Here is a 27,483-nt window from a genome sequence, read left to right on the forward strand (position 1 = left end):
GAGGAGTTGATTTGACAAAAGTCGATTTGTGGTTAAACAGTTTATAGAACAGAGATATGCCCTTAATAAGTGTAGAGGAAGAGGTAAGGAACTGCCAAGCTGGACGGGGAATCGTTATGGTACGTGTTTTAAGAGAATTGATACAATGTTTAGTGCGGAGGTATAGAAATATATCAGAGCAGGGAAGTTGGTATTGTGCGCACAGAGTAGGAAAAGGTGTAATGTCATTCTCGCTAACCAGATCATTTAGGTGATTTATTCCTAATCCTTTCCATCGTTTAAAATCGGATTCTTCGACCAGATGTTGGAGTGTTTCAATGGGGATAGGTACAGTGGAGCAGTCGGGGTCATCAGAGGAGAGTTTTATTAATTTGGACCAAGTTTGGGATGTAGCAAGGATTGGGGGGGATAGGGTTCGAGTATGTTTGCCTCCTAAAGGGAGGGCCATTAGCCAGGGTACCAGGTCTTTGCCTGGGACTGAGGATCGTTCAATGGATTCCCATAGGGTAGGGGATGAGGCTTTGGAGAACCATGCTTTAGCTTGTGTTAGGATGGAGGCCCAGTAATAATCTTGGAAATTAATATAGCCTAGTCCACCCGCCATACGATGTTTATTCAGCTGGGACCCTGCGCAGCGGGGTCTTTTGCCTTGCCAAACAAATTTTAAGAGGAGAGATTGTAGAGACTGGAAATACTTGGCGGGGATGGGGATCGGAACAGTCCTGAACAGGTACAATATTTGGGGAAGATGTAGCATTTTAAACGCCGCTAGTCTACCCATCCATGAGAATTCAACCGATGCCAGCCTGGTTAGGTCTGTGTGAAGTTTAGTTCGAAGTGGAAGATAATTCGCTTCAAATAGAAGTTTCGTTCTAGGAGTAAGTTGGATGCCAAGGTACGTTATACTGAGCTGCGCCCAACTGTAAGGGAGGAGTAGTTTGAGTCGATCACTGGTGTCCTTACTTACTCCCAGATCTAGTATATACGATTTAGTGTCGTTAACCTTGTAATATATTTCTCCGAACCAGGCTAGCGTCTTTTGGATTTCTGGTAGTGATTTTTCTGGGTTTGTGATTGATAGTATGACATAGTCCGCAAAGAGGTTAATCTTGTGTTCAGTGTCTGCTATGCGGATGCCCTGTATGTTGCTATTGGTTCTAATACTTTCTGCTAGGGGCTCCATAACTAAGTTGAATATTAGTGGAGAGAGCGGGCATCCCTGTCTTGTCCCGTTAGTGATATTGAAGGGATCTGAGAGGGTGTCTGAGGCAAGCACCCTGGCAGATGGGTTTGAGTAGAGGGCCATTATGTAGTCGTGGATTGGACCTGACATTCCGAATTTACGAAGCGTCAATGAGATATAGCCCCAGTGCACCCTATCAAATGCCTTTTCGGCGTCGAGAGACAGGAGTAGGGATGGAGTTTTGGTGTGTTCGACATGGTGAAGAAGGTCTATCATGCGTCTAGTGGCGTCAGATGCCTGGCGGCCTTTCGTAAATCCAGACTGGTCTGGGTGTATCAATGAGGGTAGGATGTTATCTAATCGGGTAGCAAGAAGTTTAGCATATATTTTTATATCAATATTTAGCAGTGATATGGGTCGAAAGTTTTTAGGGGAGTCGGGTTCCTTTCCCGGCTTGGGAAGAGCTACTATTGGAGCACTAAGCATTTCAGGGGGAAATTGTGCGGATTTGGCAGCTGCGTTAAAGGTACTACATAGAAAGGGCGCTAAAATGTCCTGGAACATTTTATAATATTCTCCTGTGAAGCCGTCAGGACCAGGAGATTTTGCTACTGGGAGTTTGTGGATGGCTCGTCTAATTTCCTCTATCGTGAATGGGCTGTTAAGCTCATCGAGTTGGGATGGTGATACTTGTGGGAGTTGTAGTTTGTCTAGAAAGGATGATATACCCTCCGGGGAGGGCTGTGTGGTGGAGGGGTCTTTGGCAAGGTTATATAGATCTCCGTAGTATGTACTAAAGGCATTGGCGATGTCATGCGGTTTAAGAAGTTTCCTGTGGGAGTGAGGGTGAAATATAAAAGGGATTTTAGTCTTGGTTCTATATCCTTTGATTTTAAGAGACATTGCTTTACCCGCTTTATTGCCAGTGGTGTACGATCTGGCCTTTATTAACCTGTATATCTTTTCTTGCTTCTCAAGGAGGTGTGCCCGCAGGTCGTGGCGCAGGGTGAAAATTTGTGCTTGGAGGGCAGGAGAGGGTGCAAGTTTGTTCTGTGACTCAGCCTTCGCTAATGCATTAGTCAATTCATCTAGTTTCTGTGTTCTAGCCTTTTTTTCTCTAGCACCCAATTGCAAAAAGGTTCCTCTAATTACCGCCTTATGAGCGTTCCACACCACCACCGGATCCGACACAGCGTCCTGATTGATAGAGAAGTATTCTGCCAGCTTTTCCCTAATATGGGAGCATGAGCTAGTATTACGGAGTAAATAGTCGTTTACTCTCCATATGAAAGATTTTTGGTGGGAGGGGCCGTCAGAAATGCTAATGCTCACTGGAGCATGGTCCGACCAGGTGGCGGTGTGTATATCAGATTTAACTATACGTTGCAACAATATCTTATCAACTAAAAATAGATCAATTCTAGAGTAAGTGTTGTGACGCGGCGAGAGGAAAGTAAAGTCTCTCTCACTTGCGTGACAGCACCTCCAGACATCAAACAAATCCACTGAGGAAAAAACTCCCTAGTCGGGAGGGGCGTCTCTTGGTGCCAGATGTGGAATCCAGGTCCACATCAGGCACCATGTTAAAGTCTCCACAGAGAATGATATGGCCTCGGTGGATACTCTTAACTTTCCGGACAATTTTTTTGATAAACGCCAATTGACCATTGTTGGGAGCATAAACAGAGACAAAAGTATACATAACATTGTCAATTGAACCAATTAATATTAAAAACCTTCCTTCCGGATCAGATTCGCAAGTTTCAAGTTGAAAATTCACTGAGTCTCTGATCGCTATTAGCACTCCGCGTTTTTTCTTGTGGTATGAGGATGTGAACACCCGTGAGAACAGCCGATGTTGGCATTTAGGGGGAGCTTTCGCAGAGAAGTGTGTCTCTTGCACGCAAATAATGTCGCTATTGTGGGACATAGCAGTTGACCATAGAGATGATCGTTTTGCGGGGTGATTGAGACCCCTTGCATTAATTGAGATGACGTTGATTCCCATACTCGTATGTAGGGATGGAAGTCTCTAGCACTTATATATGTTGACGAAAAAAGATAAAGTCAATAAACAAGATTAAAAAAAAATGATCAGACAAAGGCAGGGGAAAAAATTCCTAGGGCCCTGTGGACCCGGGCTCTGGTAGATTAGCTGAAATCTAGGATGTGGTAGGAATAACTTCAGCTCTAATCGATATCCCCTCCGGCGTTTGGAGTTGGCAGTAGTCGTGGAGAAGGCCTGGGTAGACCTCAGAAGTCGCCTGACACAGGCACTAGTCGCTGGTCCTGGTAGCGGCTTCGAAAATATGGGTCTGTGAACTGTGGTATCAGCAACCGGGGAGCAGGACGATGGGAACTATAGAAGGTGGGACAAACGTATCCAGGGGGTAGAGAAAAGGAGGAGTAGAAAGAAAAAGATAAGCCACACAAAAAAAAAAAACAAACAAAAAAAAAAAAAAATGGAGATCCAAGATGTGCGGTATGCACAAAAGATCAGCCAGTGGCCAATTCAGCAGCAAACACTGACGGGCAGCTGGTCAGGGTGGGGGTATAGTTCAGCAAATACGATTTATGTCGCAAACCATTCCGGACGGGCAGTTGTTGAGAGAGTGACCCGGGTTCATTATCAGCGACGGTTATTCTTGCGGGATCCGCGGCCTGCACCAAAGGAGAATGGATTTGGGGTCCCTGTGTGATTGCTCGTATCCTGTGGTGGATCCAGTAGGACACCCCAATCTCGTAGTAGTTTTAAACCCCCTTCCAGGGTGGAGATGGTATGGGGTATGCCATTGTAGGTGGCCAATATGGTGGCCGGGTGACGCCATTTGTACTGTATTTTGTGGTTATTCATGGCCTTAGTGATAGTGTGGAGTTGTCTGCGCATCTGTAGCGTGTATTGCGACAAGTCAGCGTAGAGCTGGATATCTGAGTAGGGAGCAGGTAGTGGAGACAGTTCTCTCGCTTTCAGGAGGATTTGTTCCTTGGCTTGGAAAAAGTGTACCCTGAGGAGAACATCTCTAGGGACCTCCGCCTCAAGATGGCGTGGTTTAGGCAGTCTATGGATGCGGTCAATCGTTAGCTCTATGGGGGACAGTTCTGGTAGTAAGCTGGAGAAGAGGGTGCTAGCGAAATTATGCAGTTCTGTAGGCTGTACAGATTCCGGGATGCCGCGTATCTTAACATTATTGCGCCTTGAGCGGTCCTCAAGGTCCGCGAGTTTAGATTTAGTTTAGATTTCATCCATAGGGACTCATCTTTTTGATCATGATATGCATCGACCAGATCATTAATCGTTTCCGTGCACTCTTCTACTTTGGTCTCTATGAAAGTCACCCTGTTATCCATGTGTTTCATTTCAAGTGAAAATTTGTTTATCAAGGAGGAGAGATTTGACATGAGGGATGATTGAAGGGACACTAACATGTCCTTCATGGTGGTGTCTAGTACCGGTTGCCCCAGGGTGGGGAACTGAGCGATGGATGATTGTAAGGAAGAAATGGCAGTATCATTATGTAGGCCTGTACTCACATTATCTGCGGCCTGTCCTGCTGTATCCATCCGCATCCTGGTCTTCGCTGGGCTTTGGGTAGCAGGGGTCGCTGGAGCATAGTCTGGTGGATCTCCTGAGTCCATCCTGTGCTTCATTTCAGGTGGATGATGTAAGGCATGTTCAGGAAAGGATAGTGAATGGCGCGCTGTGCCTCCGGCGGCGCCATCTTGCCTGGCTGTGTGGGGCTGATAGGCGAACGATTGAAGGCGCCGCGGGCCCGGTTCCTGCCCTCGTTTGCGGGACATCTCGGTCGCTGGTGATGCGGGTAGCCACGGGGGATCTATCGGTGCCGCGGATGCCGGTGTGGAGGCCCGGGAAGTCGTTTTGCCGTCCGGATGATGTGCGGAGCTCTCAGCTCAAGCTGCCATATTCGGCCGCGCGCAAGCCACGCCCCCCTGTTGTGACTTTCTAATTGCAATCGAATTTTAGTATTCCTGTCGACCCCTAAATGAGAAGTAAGGCTTTGCTGTAAAACTGGCCATACACACAAATATTTCCTTTACTTGCAGGCTGGTCGAAAGAAATCTAAAATTCCTCCAACCAAGCTAAACAGCGCAAATGGACAAGTCACTAGTGACAGCTATTTTCAGACTATCCAAACAGTAGCTGCATCTGATTGTTTAGCCAACAATTTTCCACATGGCTCAACTGAACAGTCGACTTTTGTTGAGTCAGGTAATTTAGGAGGAATCTGTCAAAATTTGAGCCATGTACGGCAACCTTTACAAAGCAAAGCAGCAGAACTTGTTCACCTTTCATCAAATTCAGAATAGGGATATTAAGTTGAGCCACAGACTGGAAAAGAAGTCAAGTAACCTGGAGTTAGTAGGATTGCTGAAGACATGGGCAGTTGTTACGGGAGAGTGAGCTGCAGGGCTGCTCCCAAATCCATTTCCATCATTACACATAGTAAAGCCGGGGCAAGGTAAGGGCCCAAGGGGTACAGTATAAATTACATTTCTTATGTAAATCCAAAACAGACAACAATCATAAATACTGACTTTTAAACAGTATAGACTCTGGGTGCAACTTACTACATGGGTGGCCTTTAAACTGTTGCCATCAAATCTACAGAGTGTTGCGCAATCTTCAAGTGAGACATCGCACTCTTCCAGCTCCTGAGGGTTACAGGGGGGCTTGTCTCCATCTGGATCCGGGTTCTGTAAACACAAAAATAACACTTCTGATATTTTAGTTCTGATACTGAAAATTCAACATTGACAGGCAATCATGGGCTGGCTACATGTCAAGCCAGAATGCTGTCAGAAGTCAAGCTGAACTTAAAGCACTCATTAACCCAAGAAGTCGGATGCTCCTTCCTGCTATGTACATGTCACCATCCTTTTCATTTAATCTTTAACGCTCAAAAGGCAAATCAAATTTGTGGTTAGCAAATGGGCTACTAGTGAATGGAGGCCAGGGCATTTATACAGTGCTTTTACTTGAAAAAGTATTCAGATCCCTTTATATTTTCCACATTTTGCCATGTTACAACCAAATAAATTAATGTATTTTGTTAGGATTTTATGTGATAGACCAACACAAAGTGGCACATCATTGTAAAGTGGAAGAGAAAATGATTCACATTTTTTTTTTACAAATAAATATGTGAAAAGTGTGGCGTGTAATTTGTATTCCGCCCCCCTGAGTCAATACTTTGTAGAACCACCTTTTGCTGCAATTACAGCTGCAAGTCTTTTTGGGATATCTCTACCAGCTTTGCACATCTAGAGAGTGAACTTTTAGTCCATTCTGCTTTGCAAAATAGCTCAAGCTCTGTCAGATTGGATGGCGAGCGTCTGTGAACAACAATTTTCAAGTCTTCCCACAGATTCTCAATTGAATTTAGGTCTGGACTTTGACTGGGCCATTCTAACACACAAATATGCCTTGATCTAAACCATTTCATTATAGCTTTAGCTGTACGTTTACGGTCCTTGTCCTGAACCTCTGGTGAACCTCCGCCGCAGTCTAAAGTCGTTTGCAGACTCTAAAAAGGTTTTCTTCCAATATTGCCCTCTATTTTGCTCCATCCATCTTCCCATCAACTGTGACCAGCTTCCTTGTCCTTGCTGAAGAAAAGCATCTCCACACCATGATGCTTCCATCATTTCACGGTGGGGAAGGCGTGTTAAGGGTGATGTGCAGTGTTAGTTTTCTGCCAAACAAGTTCAATTTTGGTCTCATCTGACCAGAGCACCTTCTTCCACATTTGCCGTGTCCCCCACATGGCTTCTCGCAAACTGCAAAAGGGACTTCTTATGGCTTTCTTCCAACAATGACCATCTTCTTGCCACTCTTCTATAAAGGCCAGATTTGTGGAGTGCACAACAAATAGTTGTCCTGTGGACATATTCTCCCACCTGAGCTGTGGATCTCTGCAGCCCTTTCAGAGTTATCATGGGCCTCCTAGCTGCTTCTCCTATTAATGCTCTCCTTGCTGGCTTATCAGTTTAGGTGGAAGGCCATGTATTGGTAGGTTTGCAGTTGTGCCACTCTTTACATTTTCGGATGATGAATTAAACAGTGCTCCGTGAGATGTGCAAAGCTCGGGACATTTTTTTGATAACTTAACCCCGCTTTAACTTCTCCACAACTTTATCCCTGACCTGTCTAGTGTGTTCCCTGACCTTCATGATGCTGTTTGTCCACTAAGATTATCTAACGAACCTCTGAGGGCTTCACAGAACAGCTGTATTTATACTACTTCAATTACACACAGGTAGACTATTTACTAATTAGTACAATTCTGAAGGCAATTGGTTTCACTAGATTTTAGTTCGGGGTATCAGAGTAAAGGGTCTGAATTCAAATGCATGCCACACTTTTCAGATATTTGTAAAAGATTTTGAAAACAATTTATCACTTTCCTTCCACTTCACAATTATGTGCCACTTTGTGTTGGTCTATCACATAAAATCCCAATAAAATATGTTTACGTTTTTGGTTGTAACAGGACAAATTGTAGAAAATTTCAAGAGGCATGAATACTTTTTCAAGGCACTGTATGTGAATACAGCTCTGTAGAATTCTAAATAATATGTGCAGAGGTTGTACGGCACTTGGCAATTTACACAGTGAGTTTTCTGAATGGGTGGAGTTTGCAGGTAGGTATAATCTACACTGAAAATATTAGGGAGTGGAGAAGGAGGTACAGGAATGAATAAGTGTAAAGCTTACAATCATTATCAGTTGCAATGCTGGCAATAGCTAAATATGAAAGTCAAACAGCTTCATACACAGAAGAAATACATAAAGGGATTGTGAAAAGAACAAGAGAAAAATCTCATAGGGGTAACTTGATAGAAGAAAAAACAGACAAACATCAATATATTTATGAATTGGCCACTCACCTCCAATAATTACCGAGTGAGTGGTCAATTCATAAATATATTAGTTGATGCTTGGATTAATGTGTTGTCTGTTTTTTCTTCTATCGAGTTACTCCTAAGAGATCTTTACCTTTATATGAACTCCTACCATTGGGCTTTTTGTTGGATTTTTATTCACTTTTATCTATTTGTATGTTTTGGATATTTATGTTCATTCTTTAAGTATATTAATTTGTGGCATATTTTTGAATAAGCACACCACTCGTATTTCTTCTTTTTACATTGGATTACGCAGTGTTTTTTGCATACACCACTAAGAGGTTGCAGCTAATTCACGGTCACTATACATTATACAAATTTTTTTCTTTTTTGAGTTTATTTTGATTATTTTCACCGTAGGTTGATGGTTTATATTTTCTTTAAAAAATTGCACATAGTAGTGCACAGGTTTATTCCTTTATAGCACATAAAATGGGGTTGTGGCTACAGGCTTTTGAAAAAGTGAGGAGGTTTTGAATTAACCTACGAGTCTATGGAAATTCAAAACTCATTTGAAGAAGTCAACTGTAGGCCTAATGAATTGGGAATGATCTCAAAAGCATACAAACCGATGTCAAACGAATGCAATTGAGAAAAGCCTAAAATCCATTAGCGAATTCCCTTAGGAAGTTGTTTTACATGCCAAAGGATTTGTTTTTCTTTGCTGCAGTTAAGTAGCATTTGCAGGTCTGGTCCCTCCCCAACCTACGATTGGACAGTAAATAGAGGAGCAGCACACTGACAAGCTCATCTCTTATGCTGTGTACACACGACCAGACTTTACGACAGACTAGGTCCGACGGGACCAGTCCGTCGGAAAATCCGATCATGCGTGGGCTAGTGCGACCGCTATTTATAAAAAAAAATCCAACGGACCTAGAAATAGAACATGTTTCAAATCTATCCGACGGACTAAAAATCGGGAAAACCGTTCGTCTGTGTGCTAGTCCAAAGGACCAAATACAACGCAAGGGCAGCTATTGGCTACTGGCTATTGAACTTGCTTGTTTAGTCCCGTTTACTTCATCACGTTCAAAACGAACTTAGTGCAGTCATGTGTGGCCAAGTCCGTTCGTTCAAAAAGTCTGTCGGACCTCCGCCGAAAGTCCGTCAGGAAGACTGCTAGACCTAGTCCGTCGAAAAGTCCAGTCGTGTGTACACGGCATTAGTTATTCCGCTCTCTCCTCTCTAAACAATATCTTTAGCACATGATCACTGCGACACAATGGACTGGATGACTGGATCTCCGCTGTGCTTCCCTTTCTGTTGCTGTACAGAGGATTGCGAGAGCTGGAAACCAAGTCAAATTCAACTACTTGCCCAGTGTGCATTGGTATATTTCTAATACCATATTAATGAATGAGTAATGAATTAAGGAGCTGCATTAACTTTTTCCTGAGACAACACAGTTTCAGATATAAGAACTTTATTAATTATCAAAGGCAACAGAAAATTCATCACTCAAGAATTATTCTTAAAGGCATTTTAAACCTTCCTACCTGCACCTTGACTTTAATGATCTGTCAACTCAACAAGCTGCGTCTGGAAGCATCATAAACTGCTGCATGCGACCAGGACCCTCCAGCTGTTTAGCCCTTTAGGTGGATGGCTGGGGGGGGGGGCAATAAAACCATGGCTTTACCAAACCAAACCCCCTGCCCCCTATATCACACCATGGACAGTTGACAATCATCCAGCCAGGAACACAAATAGTCTCCACCACCATCCCAGATATAACTACAAAGGGCAGACTGGGTCTTTAGCCATTATCAGTACATTATGATTTTGTACATAACATTTTCTGCCATGTTGCAACCCTGTGGCATTACTGAAAGAACATTTCAGGTGTGGGTGATTTTCCTAAGTAATTGTAGAGAGATTTGGATTGCATAAAAGGGTATTCTCCTGTATAAAGAAGCCACAATAATTTTCACCGTAAAATCTCGACAACTCTACACCATGTGGTTATTACTAGTTTAATTAATTCATCTCTGCAGAACATCTTATAGGTCATCAGTCAGGAGAAAATTAAGGCCTCTTCGGTTTGTCATGAATCATAATCTCCAACATGAAGTCTACTAAAAATGAGTTTTCTTCACAGGGGCCTGATATTAGAATTAGTCACACTGATAATGTAATACCTATTAAAAAATTTCTGAAACTTGCATTTAAAGAGAACCCCCTCCCATTATACAAATTACAATAAAGGCATCTTTAGAAATGTTAGGCGATGGCAGATACTTGCAGGCTTTTTATTCTTTGCAAACCTGATTTTACTTTCCCTCCCGATTCTTCTCATGGTGGCCATCTTTACTGGGGCAGATAAATCCATCTGCCTTTACTTAATGGAAATGTGGGTCTTCCTCTTGGAAAATGTGACAGGAAGATGCTAGGATGCTAAATGATTTCATAGCAGCTTGCAGAGCTGTATGGTGCTGAGTTTTGGTGAAAGAGTGAATAATCCATGGGCAAATGCATTCTGTACAAAATTGTGCATGTACCCACTGTAAACTATATAGTTGCATAGCTAACCATGTTACAAAAACTTATCAAGATCAACTTTTAGCATAATACATAAAAAGAAACACAGAATGCAAAGAACTCTTGGACCACTTTAACCACTTGCCTACTGAGTACTTTTACACCCTCCCTGCTCAGGCCATTTTTCAGCTTGCTGTCACATTTTGAATGACAATTGCGCACTCATGCAACACTGTACCCATATGACATTTTTATAATATGTTTCACACAAATAGAACTTTCTTTTGCTGGTATTTAATCACCCCTGTTTTTTGTTTGCTAAACCAGAAAAGACTGAAAATGTTTGAAAAAAAGAAAAAAAACTAAAAATATTTTTTTATAGTTTGTTATAAAATTTTGCAAACAGGTAATTTTTCTCCTTCACCGACTAGTGCTGATGAGGCTGCACTGATGGGCACCAATAGGTTGCACTAATGGGCACTGATAGGTGGCACTAATGGGCACTGATGAGGCTGCACTGATAGGTGGCATCGATAGGTGGCACTAATGAGGAAGTACTGTTGGGCACTGATAGCAGCCCTGGTGGGACTGCATTGATAATCAGTGCACTAATTATTAGTGCAAATGTCCCTTGAACATAAGTTGTTATTGGCTTTCTTCTCTCCTCAATCTATAAGTGTGAGGAAAAAATAAAGCAAATAACCGGCTTGTGATTACATCCTGTTATCAGCAGTCATTGGCTGACAGCTGATCACGGGGCTGCTATGATTGGTCCTTTACCTCGATCTGTGATCAGCTGAGTCTGAAGGTACACGGGTAGTGCGATCACGGGAGGACATCCATGTACACCCTCCGGGAAAAGGAAGCCCATGCTGTACAGTAGCTGTCTTTTGGCTAGAACATGGACAGAAAGTGGTTAACCACCCCACTATCAACACAGGGCTCTGTACAGACAGGGTTCCTGTCTGTGCAAAGCACAGAGAAGAAAAAATGAAGATCTGTATTAAAAAAAGCAACAAGTATTACACATAGTTGGGCACACATTTAACCCCTTGATTGCCCTAGATGTTAACCCCTTCCCAGCTAGTACAGTGACTGTGTATAAAATTAGCACTGATCACTGTATTAGTGTCCTTGGTGATATCAATGGCAGTTAGATTGCCCGCCACACTATCGCAATTCCATTAGAAGTTGCAGATCATCGCCATTAGTAATACCATTTTTTTTTTAAATTCCAGAATATATACTATTGTTTGTAGGCGCTATTAAAACCCAACCAATCATTATACACTTATTAGCATTTTTTTTTTTATCGAAGGCATGTAGCCGATTACATTTTGGCAATGGCTTATGAAGAAATGTTAATTTTTTACATTTTATTGGATAGTATTTTTTTTTTCAATGTTTTTTTTTTCTTGGTTTATATTGCAAAAAACAAAAAAAAAAACACAGAGGTGATCCAATACCACCAAAAGAAACCTCTATTTTTGTGAAAAAATGATATCAATTTTGTTTGGGTACAGTATTGCATGACTGCGCAATCACCAGTTAACTTAGCCCATTGCCGAACAGCAAAAAATGACCTGGTAGTTAAAAGGGGGTAAAATCTTCCAGTGCTGAAGTGGGGAAAGCTTATCTTTGATCAAAATGTAAAATCATATATCAATTTCACATTGTATATCAATTTATTCTAGCCTGTTCCTATTAACCTGAACACATTTACTACCTTGATTTCTGCGAGACGTATTCACTATACACTGTGAGTAAGCATTGCTGTGTCACACATTTCACAGAGACTGCCTTCTGAACTACAGAGGTCCTCAGAGGAGGAGTTTCAGAACTTGTATATTGGTTGTGTCACAACCCACAACTTTTCAAGATTTAAAGCTAGAGCTGCACGATTCTGGATAAAATTAGATTTTTTTGGCTTAGAATAAAGATCGCGATTCGCTCACAATTCTCAGTGTAATATCATCTTTCACATTATACAAAAAACATTTTTTTCCCCCAAAAAATTGCTTTTTAACCACTTGCCGACCGCCTCACGCCGATGTACGTCATCAGAATGGCACGGGCAGGCATAAGCACGTACATGTACGTGCTTTGCCTCCCGCGGGTCGGGGGCCCGATCGGGCCCCCGCCCGGTGCCTGCGGCGGTCGGTTTTCGTTCGGGAGCGATCCCGGACGAGGGGACGGCCATTCATTCATGGCCACCCCCTCGCGATCGCTCCCGACGAATGGAAATCCCCGGTGACATCACTTCCTCTCCTGTAATGTAAACACAGGAGAGGAAGTGATGTATTCTCTCCTCCGTGTCGGTATTTTTCGTTCCGACACGGAGGAGAGCGGATCAGTGAGTTGCACCAACACATCCCACACACAGTAGAACATGCCAGGCACACTCACACCCCCCCTTTACCCCCCGATCACCCCCCCAATTACCCCTGCCCCCCAGTCACAGTGACACCAATGTCATTTTTTTTTTTTTTTTTTTTTTTTGCATTGGTGTCATTTGTGACTGTAATAACTGTTAGGGCAGTTAGGGTTAGCCCCCTTTAGTTCTAATGTACCCCCCTAACCCCCCCAATAAAGGTTTAACCCCGTGATCACCCCCCGTCGCCAGTGTCACTAAGGCTGGGTTCACATTGCAGCGGTTTATGAGAACGAATGTGATTCGCACCGCACTGCAGTGCAAATCACATCCGATCTCTGTGCGATTCGAGTTCAGCCATTCGCCGCACCCGCCGCACCCGCCACACCCGCCGCACCCGCCGCAAATTCGCACGGGACCCTTTTTTTGGCCCGCAGCAGAATCGGATCGCATGGGTGTTCACACCATGCGATCCGAGTTTGCAGATCGCACTGCGATATGCGAACTGATCTGGGGGTGTCAGTAACATTTCACTGACACTCCCAGCAGTTCGCATAGGGCAGTGTGAACTGCCGCCGGGAGGCATGCGATGCGGGAACCCGCCGCGGATTCGCGGCGTTTCCGCATCGCTCCAGTGTGAACCCAGCCTAATAAGCGATCATTTTTCTGATCGCCGTATTAGTGTCACAGGTGACGCTAGTTAGGCAGGTAGGTATTTAGGTTCGCCGCAGCTTTTTATAGCGCTAGGGACCCCCATATACTACCGCATAAAGCCCCCTGATTGCCCCCTAGTTAACCCTTTCACCAGTGATCACCATATAACTGTTACAGGTGACGCTGGTTGGTTAGTTATTTTTTTATAGTTTCAGGGCACCCGCCATTTATTACCTAATAAAGGTTTAACCCCCTGATCACCCGGCAGGTGTCATTTGTGACTAATAACTGTTAGGGCAGTTAGGGTTAGCCCCCTTTAGTTCTAAGGTACCCCCCTAACCCCCCCAATAAAGGTTTAACCCCGTGATCACCCCCCGTCGCCAGTGTCACTAAGGCTGGGTTCACATTGCAGCGGTTTATGAGAACGGATGTGATTCGCACCGCACTGCAGTGCAAATCACATCCGATCTCTGTGCGATTCGAGTTCAGCTATACAGATAGTATGGCTGAATTCGTGTCGCACCCGCCGCACCCGCCGCAAACTCGCACGGGACCCTTTTTTTGGTCCGCAGCAGAATCGGATCGCATGGGTGTTCACACCATGCGATCCAAGTTTGCAGATCGCACTGCGATATGCGAACTGATCTGGGGGTGTCATTAACATTTCACTGACACTCCCAGCAGTTCGCATAGGGCAGTGTGAACTGCCGCCGGGAGGCATGCGATGCGGGAACCCGCCGCGCATTCGTGGCGTTCCCGCATCGCTCCAGTGTGAACCCAGCCTAATAAGCGATCGTTTTTCTGATCGCTGTATTAGTGTCACAGGTGACGCTAGTTAGGCAGGTAGGTATTTAGGTTCGCCGCAGCTTTTTATAGCGCCAGGGACCCCCATATACTACCGCATAAAGCCCCCTGATTGCCCCCTAGTTAACCCTTTCACCAGTGATCACCATATAACTGTTACAGGTGACGCTGGTTGGTTAGTTATTTTTTTATAGTTTCAGGGCACCCGCCATTTATTACCTAGTCTCACTAGTGTACCCCTAAATTTAGGGGTGTCTACTTTCTAAAATGGGGTCATTTGGGGGGGGGGGGGTTTGTGCCATCTTGGCATTTTATGGCCTTCAAAACTGTAACGCCCTTAGAAAGCCTGAAGGCGGTGCTTGGTTTTTGGGGCCCCGTACGCGGCTAGGCTCCCAAAAAGTCCCACATATGTGGTATCCCCGTACTCAGGAGAAGCAGCAGAATTTATTTTGGGGTGTCATTTCACATATGCCCATGGCATGCGTGAGCAATATATCATTTAGTGACAACTTTGTGAAAAAAAAAAAAAGTTTGTAATTTTCCCGCAACTTGTGGCAAAATATAAAATATTCCATGGACTCAACATGCCTCTCAGCAAATAGCTTGGGGTGTCTACTTTCTAAAATGGGGTCATTTGTGGGGGTTTTGTGCCATCTTGGCATTTTATGGCCTTCAAAACTGTAATAGGTAGTGAGGCGTGAAATCAAAAATTTACGCCCTTAGAAAGCCTGAAGGCGGTGCTTGGTTTTCGGGGCCCTGTACGCGGCTAGGCTCCCAAAAAGTCCCACATATGTGGTATCCCCGTACTCAGGAGAAGCAGCAGAATTTATTTTGGGGTGTCATTTCACATACGCCCATAGCATGTGTGAGCAATATATCATTTAGTGACAACTTTGTGTAAAAAAAAAAAAAAAATTTTTTTTTTGTCATTATTCAATCGCTTGAGGCAAAAAAATAAAATATTCAATGGGCTCAACATGCCTCTTATCAATTTCCTTAGGGGGTCTACTTTCCAAAATGGGGTCATTTGGGGGGGTTTTGTACTGCCCTGTCATTTTAGCACCTCAAGAAATGAGATAGACAGTCGTAAACTAAAAGCTGCGTAAATTCCAGAAAACGTACCTTAGTTTGTAGATGTGACAACTTTTGCGCAAACCAATAAATATACAATTATTGACTTTTTTTTTACCAAAGACATGTGGCTGAATACATTTTGGCCTAAATGTATGACTAAAATTGAGTTTATTGGATTTTTCTAATAACAAAAAGTAGAAAATATCATTTTTTTTCAAAATTTGCGGTCTTTTTACGTTTATATCGCAAAAAATAAAAATCGCAGAGGCAATCAAATACCATCAAAAGAAAGCTCTATTTGTGGGAAGAAAAGGACGCAAATTTTGTTTGGGTACAACATTGCATGACCGCGCAATTACCAGTTAAAGCAGCGCAGTGCCAAAGTGTAAAAAGACCTCTGGTCATTTACCAGCAAAATGGTCCGGTCTGAAAGTGGTTAAAGACTGCTGCTGAAATATAGTGTGACATAAAATATTGCAACGGCCACCATTTTATTCTCTAGGGTCTCTGCTAAGAAAATACAGTATAGAATTCTCTAGGGTCTCTGCTATGTTTGGGGGTTCCAAGTCATTTTCTAGCAAAAAAAGGTTTAGTCGTTATGTGGTTAAAGAGGAACTGCAGGCTAGTCACATAATTTGTAATAAAAACATCTTTGCCATTCTGGGGCTTCCCTCCAACCACTTTGTCTATTGTTTTACATATACTGTGATTCTGTACTTGCCAAATACGCTGCAGAAATCTCCATCCACGAGTCTGGTTGCAATAATTTTAACTGTGGGGAGCTGAAGCTTCTGCCTGTTAACTTTCTGGATTTACACAGACACATGCATCCAGCTCTGCAACTCTCATTGGCCCTCTTATGACTCATCTCTCTCTCTTCCAGGGGAACTCTCACCGAAAGAGAGAGAGAGTTGTGCATGATGTCATAAGCCTATGCTTTTTATCAGACAAGAAACAGGAAGTGGTCTGTATAAAGCATTTTACTGGCAGAAAAAAAAAAAAGAAAATGTTTTACCATCCAAATTTAAAACAAGGGCAGAAGATTTAATAGATGGAAAGAGAAAACAAATAACTTAAGTTCCGCTTTAAACTGACCTCATTTGCAGACCAAAGTTTCCCTCTTTGATCTAAAAGAGCTAAATGATACATTTTTTTTTTTTAATCTCAGTGCTGTGAGATAACGATGTGAGTAATGATGATGCCGCGCCCCCCTTTTTTTTTTTGACAGTTCTACACTGTTTAGATGAATCGTGGAAATGCCAGATTAAAGCAGAGTTCCACCCAAAAATGGAACTTCCACTTCAAGGGAAGGTGACCCCCTGACATGCCACATTTGGCATGTCATTTTTTTGACGGGTTCCAGCTCCCACTTCATCCCGGCGCACCGTGGCAATGGAAGGGAGATCGCCTCTCCCCCCTCCCTCTTGGCAATCATCTGGGACACATCACAGGCGCCAAATGATTGCCTGGCCAGTCACAGCTGGAGCATGCGCAGTGTGTGCCCGGCTGTGACGCCACAAAGAGGAGGGGGAGACGAGTGGGGCTTCGTTTCCCCGCATCGCTGGACCCTGGGACAGGTAAGTGTCCGATTATTAAATTTGAGTATTTGTAGATATCAGTATTTGTAGCTGCTGACTTATTTTTTTTTTTAAGCATAACTCAGCTTTAACCACTTGGCGCCCAAGGTACGTCATATGACGGCATCGACTTTCCGGGGGTATATCTGCATGATGTCTGAGGCTACAGACATCATTCAGATATCGCCATTTTCAGCCGGCAATTCCCGCACCATAAGAGCGATCATACGCCGCTTGATCGTTCTTACGGGTGGCGGGAGGGGATGCTCACCCCTCCCTCTGGTGCTTCTACCGACTCACTGTTTCCATTGGTGAGTCGGACACAGGATCCGCCGGCCCCCGGATGGTGATCATAGAGATTTCCGGCGGACCAGATGGTCACCGGAGTCTCTATGATCGTTTGGAGGCCAGGCGCGATGTTATGATGTCACGCCCGGCCTCTGCATTCAAATAACGGCGCCGCCTTGGCTGGGAAGCTGTGATCGTTTTTTTTTGTTTTGATTTTAGGCTTCCCAGCCTAGAGGTGAGATGTGGGGTCTTGTTGACCCCATATCTCACTGTAAATAGTTCCGATCATGCCATATTCCTATTACAAGGGATGTTTACATTCCTTGTAATAGGAATAAAAGTAATTAAAAATTATAATTTTTTTTAAAGTGTCAAACTAAAAAATAAAAGTAAAATGAACAATAAAATTTTTTTTTTTTTTTTTAAAGCGCCCCTGTACCCGTGAGCTCGTACGCAGAAGCGAACGCATACGCAAGTCCAGCCCACATATGAAAAGTGTTCAAACCACACATGAGGCATCGCTGTGAACGTTAGAGCGAGAGCAATAATTCTAGCCCTAGACCTCCTCTGTAACTCAAAAAATTAAAGCGTCGTCTATGGGGATTTTTAAATGAATGAATGAATGAAATACTTATATAGCGCACAATGCGAACTGAATCGCCTCTAGGCGCTGTGGCGAGCTTTGATCATCTGCTAAAAGAGGAAGGTCTTGAGTTTTTTCCTAAAAGCCAGGTGATTTTCTTCCAGGCGGATGTTGATTGGTAGAGCATTCCATAGCCGAGGCCCTTGGACAGCGAATCTCCGATCCCCCTTGGATTTATACCGGGCTTTGGGCACGAGGAGGAGGTTTTTGTTGGCTGATCGAAGACTGCGGTTTGGTGTGTAATGATTTATTTTCTCCATTGGGTATTGCGGAGCTTCTCTATGCACGCATTTGTGGGTGAGGCAAAGGGTCTTGAACGTGATCCGATTTTTTACGGTTAGCCAATGTAAGCTCCTCAGTGAAGGAGAAATGGATTCCCAGGGTTTTTTTCCTGTTATCAGCCTTGCCGCTGTGTTTTGGATCAGTTGTAATCGCGCAAGTTGATATTGTGGTAATCCTATGTAAAGCGAGTTTGCGTAGTCCAGTCGTGAATTAATGATTGTTCCAACTACCACTGCTTTGTCATTCTTTGGGATAAAAGGGATGAGTCTGCGAAGCATGCGCAGCAGATGGTGAGATCGACTGACTACTGCTCCTATTTGCGCATCCATTGACATTTGTGCGTCTAAAATAACCCCGAGACTCTTCGCTTTGGTCTTTGGGGAGATAGTCTGCCCAAAGACGGTTGGTGGAGACCAGGAGGTTTTGGTTGCGGGCTTATGATTTTGGTGTAAGATAAGAAGCTCTGTCTTTGATTGGTTCAGCTGGAGGGAGTTGGTGGTCATCCAGTCCTCTATTGATTTGAGGCAGTTTTCAAGTTGTTGTTGGTGATCTTTTTTTCCATTGATCCGGAAATAAAGTTGCGTGTCGTCAGCGTAAGAGTGGAAGCAGAGATCTGAGCATCTGATGATTTGAAGGAGTGGGCGAATGTAAATGTTGAAGAGAACGGGTGACAACGGAGAGCCTTGAGGGACTCCGCAGGTGACTGCCCGAGTTTCGGAGAGGAATTTTCCTAGTTTCACTGTCTGTGACCGATTTCCTAGGAAGGACGCGAACCAATGGAGATCTATGTCTTGGACTCCGGCTACTTCTGTGAGGCGGACGAGTAGAGTATTGTGATCTACTGTATCAAACGCTGCACTTAGGTCTAGCAGTACGAGGAGACACGGCTCTCCGTCATCTGCCGCTTCGAGGGCGTCATCCCAAATCTTGAGGAGAGCTGTTTCTGTTCCATGACCCGGGCGGAAGCCTGATTGCAGCGGGTCCAGGAGTTTGTGAGTATCCAGGTGAAGTTGTAGCTGATGTACTACAGCTTTCTCCATGATCTTAGAAATGGTGTTGAGGCTTGTAATTGGCCTACGGTTGTTTGGATCCTGAGGGTCCAGGTTTGGTTTCTTGAGTAGAGGTTTGAGGATGCCTTGTTTGAGGATGCTGGGAACAATCCCTTCGTGGAATGATCGGTTTATGAGGTGGGTTATGGTTGGAGCCACGATGTCGGAGCATTCTTTCAGTAGTTTTGTGGGGATGATGTCAATAGGTGAGGTACTGTCACGCAGTTTATTAATGATGTTTTTTGCGGTGTCTACGGTAATTGGGGATAGTGAAAATTTTGGCGGTTGCGGTATGTTGGTGCGGACATCCTCTTTATGTATTTGCTGGCTGAGGTTGGATGTTTTCTTCTGACAAATTGTTTCCCTGATGGTTTTGACTTTATCGATGAAAAAATCCGACAGTTTGTCACAGTAATCCTGGGATTCGCTTTCTGGGGGTTCTAGGCACACCGGATTCATTGATTGATTAACCAGTTTAAACAGTTCCCGTGGTTGGTTTGCGGCCGTTGAGATTGTATATGAGAAGTGGTCCTTTTTGGCTTTGAAGATTGCTTTCCGATAATTCTCTGTCAGACCTTTGTAGTTAAATAGGTTTTCCTCGGTGGGATTTCTTCTCCATGTTCTTTCCGCTCTTCTGCGTTCTTGCTTTAGTACGGAGAGGGAGCTATTAAACCATCCAGCATTTTTCTTCCTGATGAGAGCCCTGCGTTTTGGTGCTACCGAGTCTGCTGATTGCAGTAATGCCTTGTTCAGGGAGTTGAGTGTTTCCTCCGTAGAGTGGTTTAAGGTTATTGTAGATATTTTTTTGGACAGAGTGGTTTTGAAGGCTTCGGAGTACAGTTTTTTATGCGATCTGGTCCAGTGCGTTGTTACAGGTTTCCGTTTTGCTTTGGTGATGTTGGTAGTGATTTTGAATTTGATGGCGTGGTGATCCGTCCATGGCAGAGTTATGTTGTCGAGTATGTTGACGTCGATGTTCTGTTTGAAAATGAGGTCCAGGGTGTGTCCTGACCCATGTGTACCAAAGTTTGGCGCCATTCCACGAGCGTTTGCATGTTGGGTATCTATTTACTCGGCGTATCTTCTTCTTTCACATTAAGCAAAAAAATTGGGCTAACTTTGTTGTGTTTTTTTTTTTTTAAACATGAAACTATTTTTTCTGAAAAAAACGTGTTCGAAAAATTGCAACGCAAATACCGTACGAGATAAAAAGTTGCAACATCCGCCACTGTATTCTCTAGGTTCTTTGCTAAAAAACCCATATAGGTTTGTAATTTTCTAGCAAAAAAATTATGAATTTTACATGTAGGAGAGAAATGTCAGAATTGGCCTGGATGTGAAGTGGTTAAGGATTGTGAGGGGGGGTTGAATGGAGATCGCAATTTTTTTTTAACAATGAATCGTGCAGCTCTATTTAAACAACATTACAAGTTCATAGATTAGATTTACATGTTCTCTGCATCTGTTTTACTTTGATGTAAGTTTTCCATTGTTCTCTATGATAATAGAGCTCTGCTTACCAAGTCTTCCGAGGTGAGGTGCATTAGCTGCTCTGCTATAGCCGCACACTGTGCTGGATCTGCAATGAACTCGCCTTGTTTATCACCAATAATTACTTCTGTCCACATATTGCCAATGTCTTTCTTTGCCAGAGTGACCTCCACACTGAAAGAAAAAAATAAAAAGAACATTTAATAACTCTTCTACCAGGGTCATTTTTAATTATTTTTTCTTTTTCTTTATTTTTTCATTTTTTTTTTTACAGACATGTTAAAAATCTGCTTTTTGTGTTAGACAATTACTGTAAACCCCCAAACATATATTTTCTGATAGCAGAGGCCCTATAGAATAAAATGGTGATAGCTGTAATTTTTTTCGAGACACAATATTTGTGAAACTGTCAATCAAAAGCATATTTTCAGGAAAAATTAATTTTTAGTTCACACAAACACAATATAATATCAAAAAACAAGATGGGGTTGTGTTGAGTAAATAGATGGAAAACACAGCAAGCCTTAAAATTGGTTGCACCAGTGAATTAGCAAAAAAACAAGAGTAATCAAAATTGCCCATAGGCTACAAAAGTCTTAAAAGATTATCTGTTTAGAGTCAACTGTGAATCAGTCCTTGGTATGATCCAACTCTGTCGCTCAGTGATATCTCACTTGTATGGTAAAATTGCCGTTGACATACACGTGCGTGCACATTTTCATTTGTGTGCATTTTCACACAATTTGACGGGAGGGATCATCTTTTATTCAAACAATTTAAATATATATATATTTATTTTATAAGTCAGCCAGCATATACAGTAATAATTTGGCTCTATTTTACTTTTTGTTTTTTTATGTGCTGCAAGATCATAGGAAATTCAAACCTCAGTCTCCTGCAGTGTAATGCCGCGTACACAGGATCACACAATCGGGTGGAAAAGTCCGGCAAACTCAAGTCCGCCGGACAATCCCCCCGTGTGTAGCCTCCGGCGTACTTTTTTGACCCGAAAGTTACGGCGGACTTAGAAAGTAGTTTTGCACTCCAATCTTCCCGCCAGACTTGCATTTCGGCTGACAATCCGGCCGTGCGTATGCCAGTCCGCCGTACTTTTGAAATGAGCGGACTTTTCCCGCCCGGAGAAAAGTCCGCTCATTTCGAGCGCGTCTCAAAAAAAAATACAAAATCGGCATGGGGGTCCCCCCAGGTCCACATCAGACCCTTGTCCGAGCACGCTACCCGGCCGGCCAGGAAAGGGGGGGGGTGCCTTGTTGATGAGGACAAGGGCCTCTTCCCGTCAACCCTGGCCGTTGGTTGTCGGGGTCTGCGGGCGGGAGGCTTATCGGAATCCGGGAGCCCCCTTTAATAAGGGGGCCCCCGGATAACGGCCCCCCCACCCTATGTGAATGAGTATGGGGTACAATGTACCCCTACCCATTCACCTGTGAAAAAAAGTACAAAAAAAACCCAACATAGCGTAAAAATTGTTTATTGCACAGCTCCGGGGGTCTTCCGTCTTCAGGGGTCTTCTCGCCGGACTCCTCCGCTATATTCTGCTAGCTCTTTTGCTAGCGGAGGAGCCCGGCTTTCTTCCTCGCCGCCAGCCTCTTCTTCCGACTTCTTCCGATAAGCCCCCCGCCCGCAGACCCCGAAACCAACGGCCAGGGTTGCGTGCTCGGACAAGGGTCTGATGTGGACCTGGGGGGACCCCCACGCCGATTTCGGCGTTGGGGTTCCCCTTTAAGTCCATACCAGGTGGCGTGGCCAGCGACGCATCCTTTGCGGGCCCCGACTACCTGGAGACGCGCTCAAAACGAGCGGACTTTCCTCCGCGTGTGTGGGCGAGTCCGTTCATTTCAAAAGTATGGCGGATAGTACGGCGGACTTAGTACGCCGTATTAGTCCGCTGAAAAAGTGCCGTGTGTGGGCAAGTAGCCCGTTCGGAAAGTCCGGCGGGAAGTCTGCCGGATAGTCAGCTACGTGTGTATGCGGCATACCAAATCTCACTGAACACGGCTCTAATCAACACTCTTTAGGGCTCGGTTCACACCTAGGTGTTTAATGATTTTTGCAGAAATGCACTACAGTCCATTTAACATTGCTTCCTATGAGACACGTGCACATTTATGCTTTTTTTAAGTCGCTGCGTTTTTGGAAAGGGTCAGGGAGTTTTTAAAAAGCAAAAAACAGTGCGTTTTTGGTTCAATAGACTGATGTAGAGGCTGCAGAAACGCTTGTAGTGCCTTTTTGCCACAATTTACATTTTTTAATCCACCCAACAAATTGCCCAAGAAAAAAAAAAAAAAAAAAAAAAAAAAAAAAAAAGCATAAAAAAAATGCAAAACACATCGAAGAATGAATACAAAAAACGCAAAAAGCACTGCAGAAATGGATCAAAAGAAAACTGCACAGTTGTGAACCAGGCCTTAGTCCCAGAGCAGAGCTGTTGATTAGAGCCTTATTCAGGTAAAAGTTGTGTCTAAGAGCTCGGCTACGGATTCTTGTTAAATGAGAGCTACAGCTGGACTTTCCAAGTGCAGCCAGCATAGAATAAAAGAAAGAGGCATTTTTATTACTGAGATATGTGGGTTCAGTTGAGTTTTGCAATATACAGTAGTAGCTGGTTTGCAAAGGGGAAGCTCTGCTTGTCCCCTTCTTGGGGGAGCGGGGATCCACACCCACTTCCGGTTCAGTTTGCCTCGATCAAATGAGCCCGAAGTTTGAGCTCCCCCTCCTTCCCCCGCAGCCAACCCATTCCCAAAGTGCAGTAGAAAACCGGCTATGAAGTCGCAAAGCTTCACTTAGTCAAGATGGTAGCGCCAGAGCATGATACTGGATTTTAGTGGGGAACCTGGAGCTCCTCTTTAAAGTCCATTTTCAGCCACATGTTCAATTAGGATAATCCTGTCCACACAGAGAGAGCATGCTCTTCCACAATACCGACCATCATGAATGGGCTTTAGAGCCCAGAGTTCAGATTTAGACTGATTTTCAAACTCATCTATTCAAGTATGCATTCCTAAATCAAAAAAGAAGTCCTTTCTATTGCTCTCAGCCTCCTCCTCCAAATTTTTTAATTTTTTTTGCTGCTGTGACCTGACTTCTCATTAGAGCAGTGGTCTCCAGACTGTGGCCCATTTTAAGGAAAATAAACTGGACCTTTGTTTAGAAAGTTTTGAGACCCCTGGGTTAGTGGGTGACTACGTTCCTTCACCATGGACCCACTATGTAGGAACTTAGCCAAACTCTCACGCTTGCTCCAGAGATGAACTATGGGGTTTGTTGTGTGCATAGTATAGTGCACATGACTGCAACTAAGGCAGCCCATAGATGCCTTGAGTTTCCATGGGTTTAAGGAAAGAAAATTTTTTGATTCCCTCATCAGAGTCAGTGGCGATGGGGGAATGCCTTCCACAGCGTTACGATGGTATGCCAGAACACAATGATTACCACTAGTAACTATAGCAGTAATCATATATAAAAGAATCCAACAGGCTGGTTGTACCCAAGTCGATTGATTTGGGTATATACATGGATCGAATCTCATCTGGTCCCTGCTAAACTGATCTTTGTGTGGCTGGCTTAGAGTTCCAAGCAAACAGATGTGAAGTGTAGTGAAGTCTTGTTTATGTTTCTCTGCAGGGGCACGCAGATTAGCGGCAAAGCTGGTACAAGATGAATTTCATTTTCTGCTGTAGGGGGGAGCAGGCCCTGGCTGGCTGGGCCCCTATGGAAACTTGGGCCCTTACACGAGTACTGCCTGTACCCCCGTGATGGCGGCCCTGCATGTAGCACATAGGATAGTATGAATACAATTATTTTCATTCCACAGCGCAGAAAGAACACAGAACATGGTATACAGTAATAGGGTAATGTTCTATGGTGTAATCAATGCATAAAGCTCCAGCAATTAAACTGCAAACCTTACAAATAACTGCAGCTTAATGAATAGAAGAATAAAAACATACCTACTTAATTCAAAGCCAACAGCTGTAACAGTTATTTCTGTAGAGTTTAGGATTATAATAAAGTGCTTTAGAAAAATATACAAAAAGGAAACTGCTGTACGATGTCTTTTCATTTATCACTGCATGCTTTTATGTTTGTTTTTAACATTTTGGGTTTTTATGTAGGATGTCTGTTCATGGGTTATGCAAAATGAAGGATAAACGATTCTGAATAATTATTGTCCATGCACAAAACAAGATACCTGCGTTTTTGTTGATTTGTTGCATTTACATTTATTTTAATTAGCCTGCTTTACTACGTGCAAAAGCCTAGGAATGCTACATGTTCTTGCATTTAAAACTCATTAAGCAGAAGAGCATAGGTATGAACTTGCCGCTCGGTAATAAAACGTATGCCCTGTAAACATGATCGGATTTTCCGACAACAAATGTTGGATGTGAGCTTGTTGGCTGAAAGTCCGACCAAATGTTCGATGGAGCATACACATGTTGTCGGACTTTACGCCAACAAATGTTGGCTAGCAGGTTCTCCAAATTTCCGCCAGCAAAACTTTGTTGTTGGAATTTCCGATCGTGTGTACACAAGTGCGTCGCACAAAAGTTCACGCATGCTCGGAATCAAGCAGAAGGAGCCGCAACTGGCTATTGAACTTCCCTTTTCTCGGCTCGTTGTACGTCTTGTACGTCACCATGTTCGTGATTGTTGGCCAACATTTGTGTGACCGTGTGTATGCAAGACAAGTTTGAACCAACATCCTTTGAACAAAAATCCACGGTTTTGTTGTCGGAAAGTCCGATCGTGTGTACGGGGCATAACACTTCTATTGCAGTAAAACACAAACATTTTACTGGAGGAAGGGCAGCATTCACACCTCCCGCATGCAAAAGCATCCTGTTTTAGCATACAGACTGCTTTCACCTTCCCGTACAATTTGCAGATAAATGCGATGCACGGTTTCAGCGGGGTGCACAATTCACCTTTGTTATGTCAGCTTTATTGGAACCATTTGAAGTGTATACTGTATTCAGGTCCCCACACAGCAGCATGGTTCATTATATTGCAGTAACTTCTGGTGCCATCCAGTGTGAGGTGGAAAAATGCAGCCTGTCTGCGATTTTCTGCACAGCACCGCTCATCACACCAGTGTATGAATGGGGCACATAGAAAATAAATAAAGATCAATATTACAGCGCTTACAGTCCAAAATATATGTGTATTTATAACAGTGATAGAGAAAACACATGAAAAAAGTCCAAAGTCTTTTCAAATAATCATATAATAAGTGCTCATTGCTCCAAATTCCATAGACAAAGTGCTGAAGAGCTTCAAGTAAGCAAATGTTGCGCAGTGTGCCACACTCCCCTCTCGTATCCCCACTCACCAAGGAAAATGGACCCTCCGCTCTTCAGTCTGGAGGTCAAACACGTAGAAGTGACGTCTTTAGTTGCAAAGCCACTTTTTTATTGCGCAAATATTTCATACTGTAATTCAATAGGACTACCTTTTTATTTTATTGAGCCCGGTGGATATTCCAGCTGCCCTAAAAAGAAGAATTTAGGAGACATCAATAAGGACGCCAAAGAAGCCTGGTATTACCAACACCAGACACATGTGTATTTGACCCCTAGAATGAAAAGCTGAGGGTATGCTTTCCTTGGCGAGTAGGGATACCAGAGGGGAGTGTGGCACGCTGCACGGCATGTTTACTTGAAGCACTTTGTCAATGGAATTTGGAACACTGAGCACTTTATGATTTTTTATTTTAAATACTTTGGACTTTTTTCATGTGTTTTCTCGGTTTGTCACTGTTATACATACACATATCTTTTGGACTGTAAGCGCTGTAATATTGATATTTGATTTATGAAATGATTTAGCATTTGGTGGACTGCGGCTGCAAGGTTTTGAATAATTTTTTCACATAGAAAATAATTGCTTTCTATGTGCCCTTGTGGCGACTGGCATTGATCCAAAGCCAAAAAAACTTCAGTTGATTTACCAAAACTGGAGTGTGCAAAATCTGGTGCAGCTGTGCAAAGAAACCAATCAGCTTCCAGGTTTTATTGCTAAAGCTTCAGGGTCATTTCACAAGGGCGGCCCGCGGCTCCACTTTGCTCAGCAGGGGGGATCAATTCGCTGATCCCTGCTGAGCAGGTGGATGACAGGTCCATCTCTGCTGACTGTGCTGAGACGGACCTGTCAGAGTCCCGCTCTCCTCTATGGGGAGAATGGATGAAAAACGGACCGCCTGTCCGTTTTCATTCTATCCGATCCGCCAGATGGATGGAAAATAGGGTCACCATCCATTTGGATTTCGTGGACAGGATCGGATAGCAGCAGGTGTCATCAGACATGTCACAGCTGACATCCACCGCTCCATAAGGGTGCATAGAGGGTTCGATCAAGTCCGCCTGTCAGTTTTTCAAAAAACCCGCGTGAAAGGGGCTTAAGGCCCCTTTACACTGCCGCGACTTGAAAGTCGCCAATTTTATATGGACCTCAACTTGCATCAAAGTCGGCCCAAAGTAGTGCAGGGACTACTTTTAAGTCAGTGCGACTTGAAGTCGCACAGATATGAATGGTAATCATTGGAAATGATGGGGTAAAACTTGTCATGCGACTTTGCAGTCCCGAGTCGCAGGACAAGTCGCATAAGTGTGAAAGGGGCCTTACTGAACAAGTTGAAGTTAGAA

General features: G+C 43.7%; 1 protein-coding gene across 1 annotated transcript in view; it reads right to left on the bottom strand.

The window, feature by feature from the left end:
* Positions 1-27,483, bottom strand: part of NUDCD1 (NudC domain containing 1) — a 292,761-nt gene that overhangs the window by 69,210 nt on the left and 196,068 nt on the right. Inside the window, exons 7-8 of the mRNA XM_077493222.1 lie at positions 20,851-20,995; positions 5,771-5,896 (exon numbers count right to left, since the gene is read on the bottom strand). Of these exons, the coding sequence (XP_077349348.1) occupies positions 5,771-5,896; positions 20,851-20,995 (271 nt within the window). The remainder of the gene's footprint in view (positions 1-5,770; positions 5,897-20,850; positions 20,996-27,483) is intronic.

Source organism: Lithobates pipiens, unplaced genomic scaffold (assembly GCF_037356315.1).
Source record: "Lithobates pipiens isolate NorthernLeopardFrog02 unplaced genomic scaffold, aLitPip1_a1.2 Scaffold_19, whole genome shotgun sequence".
Classification (NCBI taxonomy): domain Eukaryota; kingdom Metazoa; phylum Chordata; class Amphibia; order Anura; family Ranidae; genus Lithobates; species Lithobates pipiens.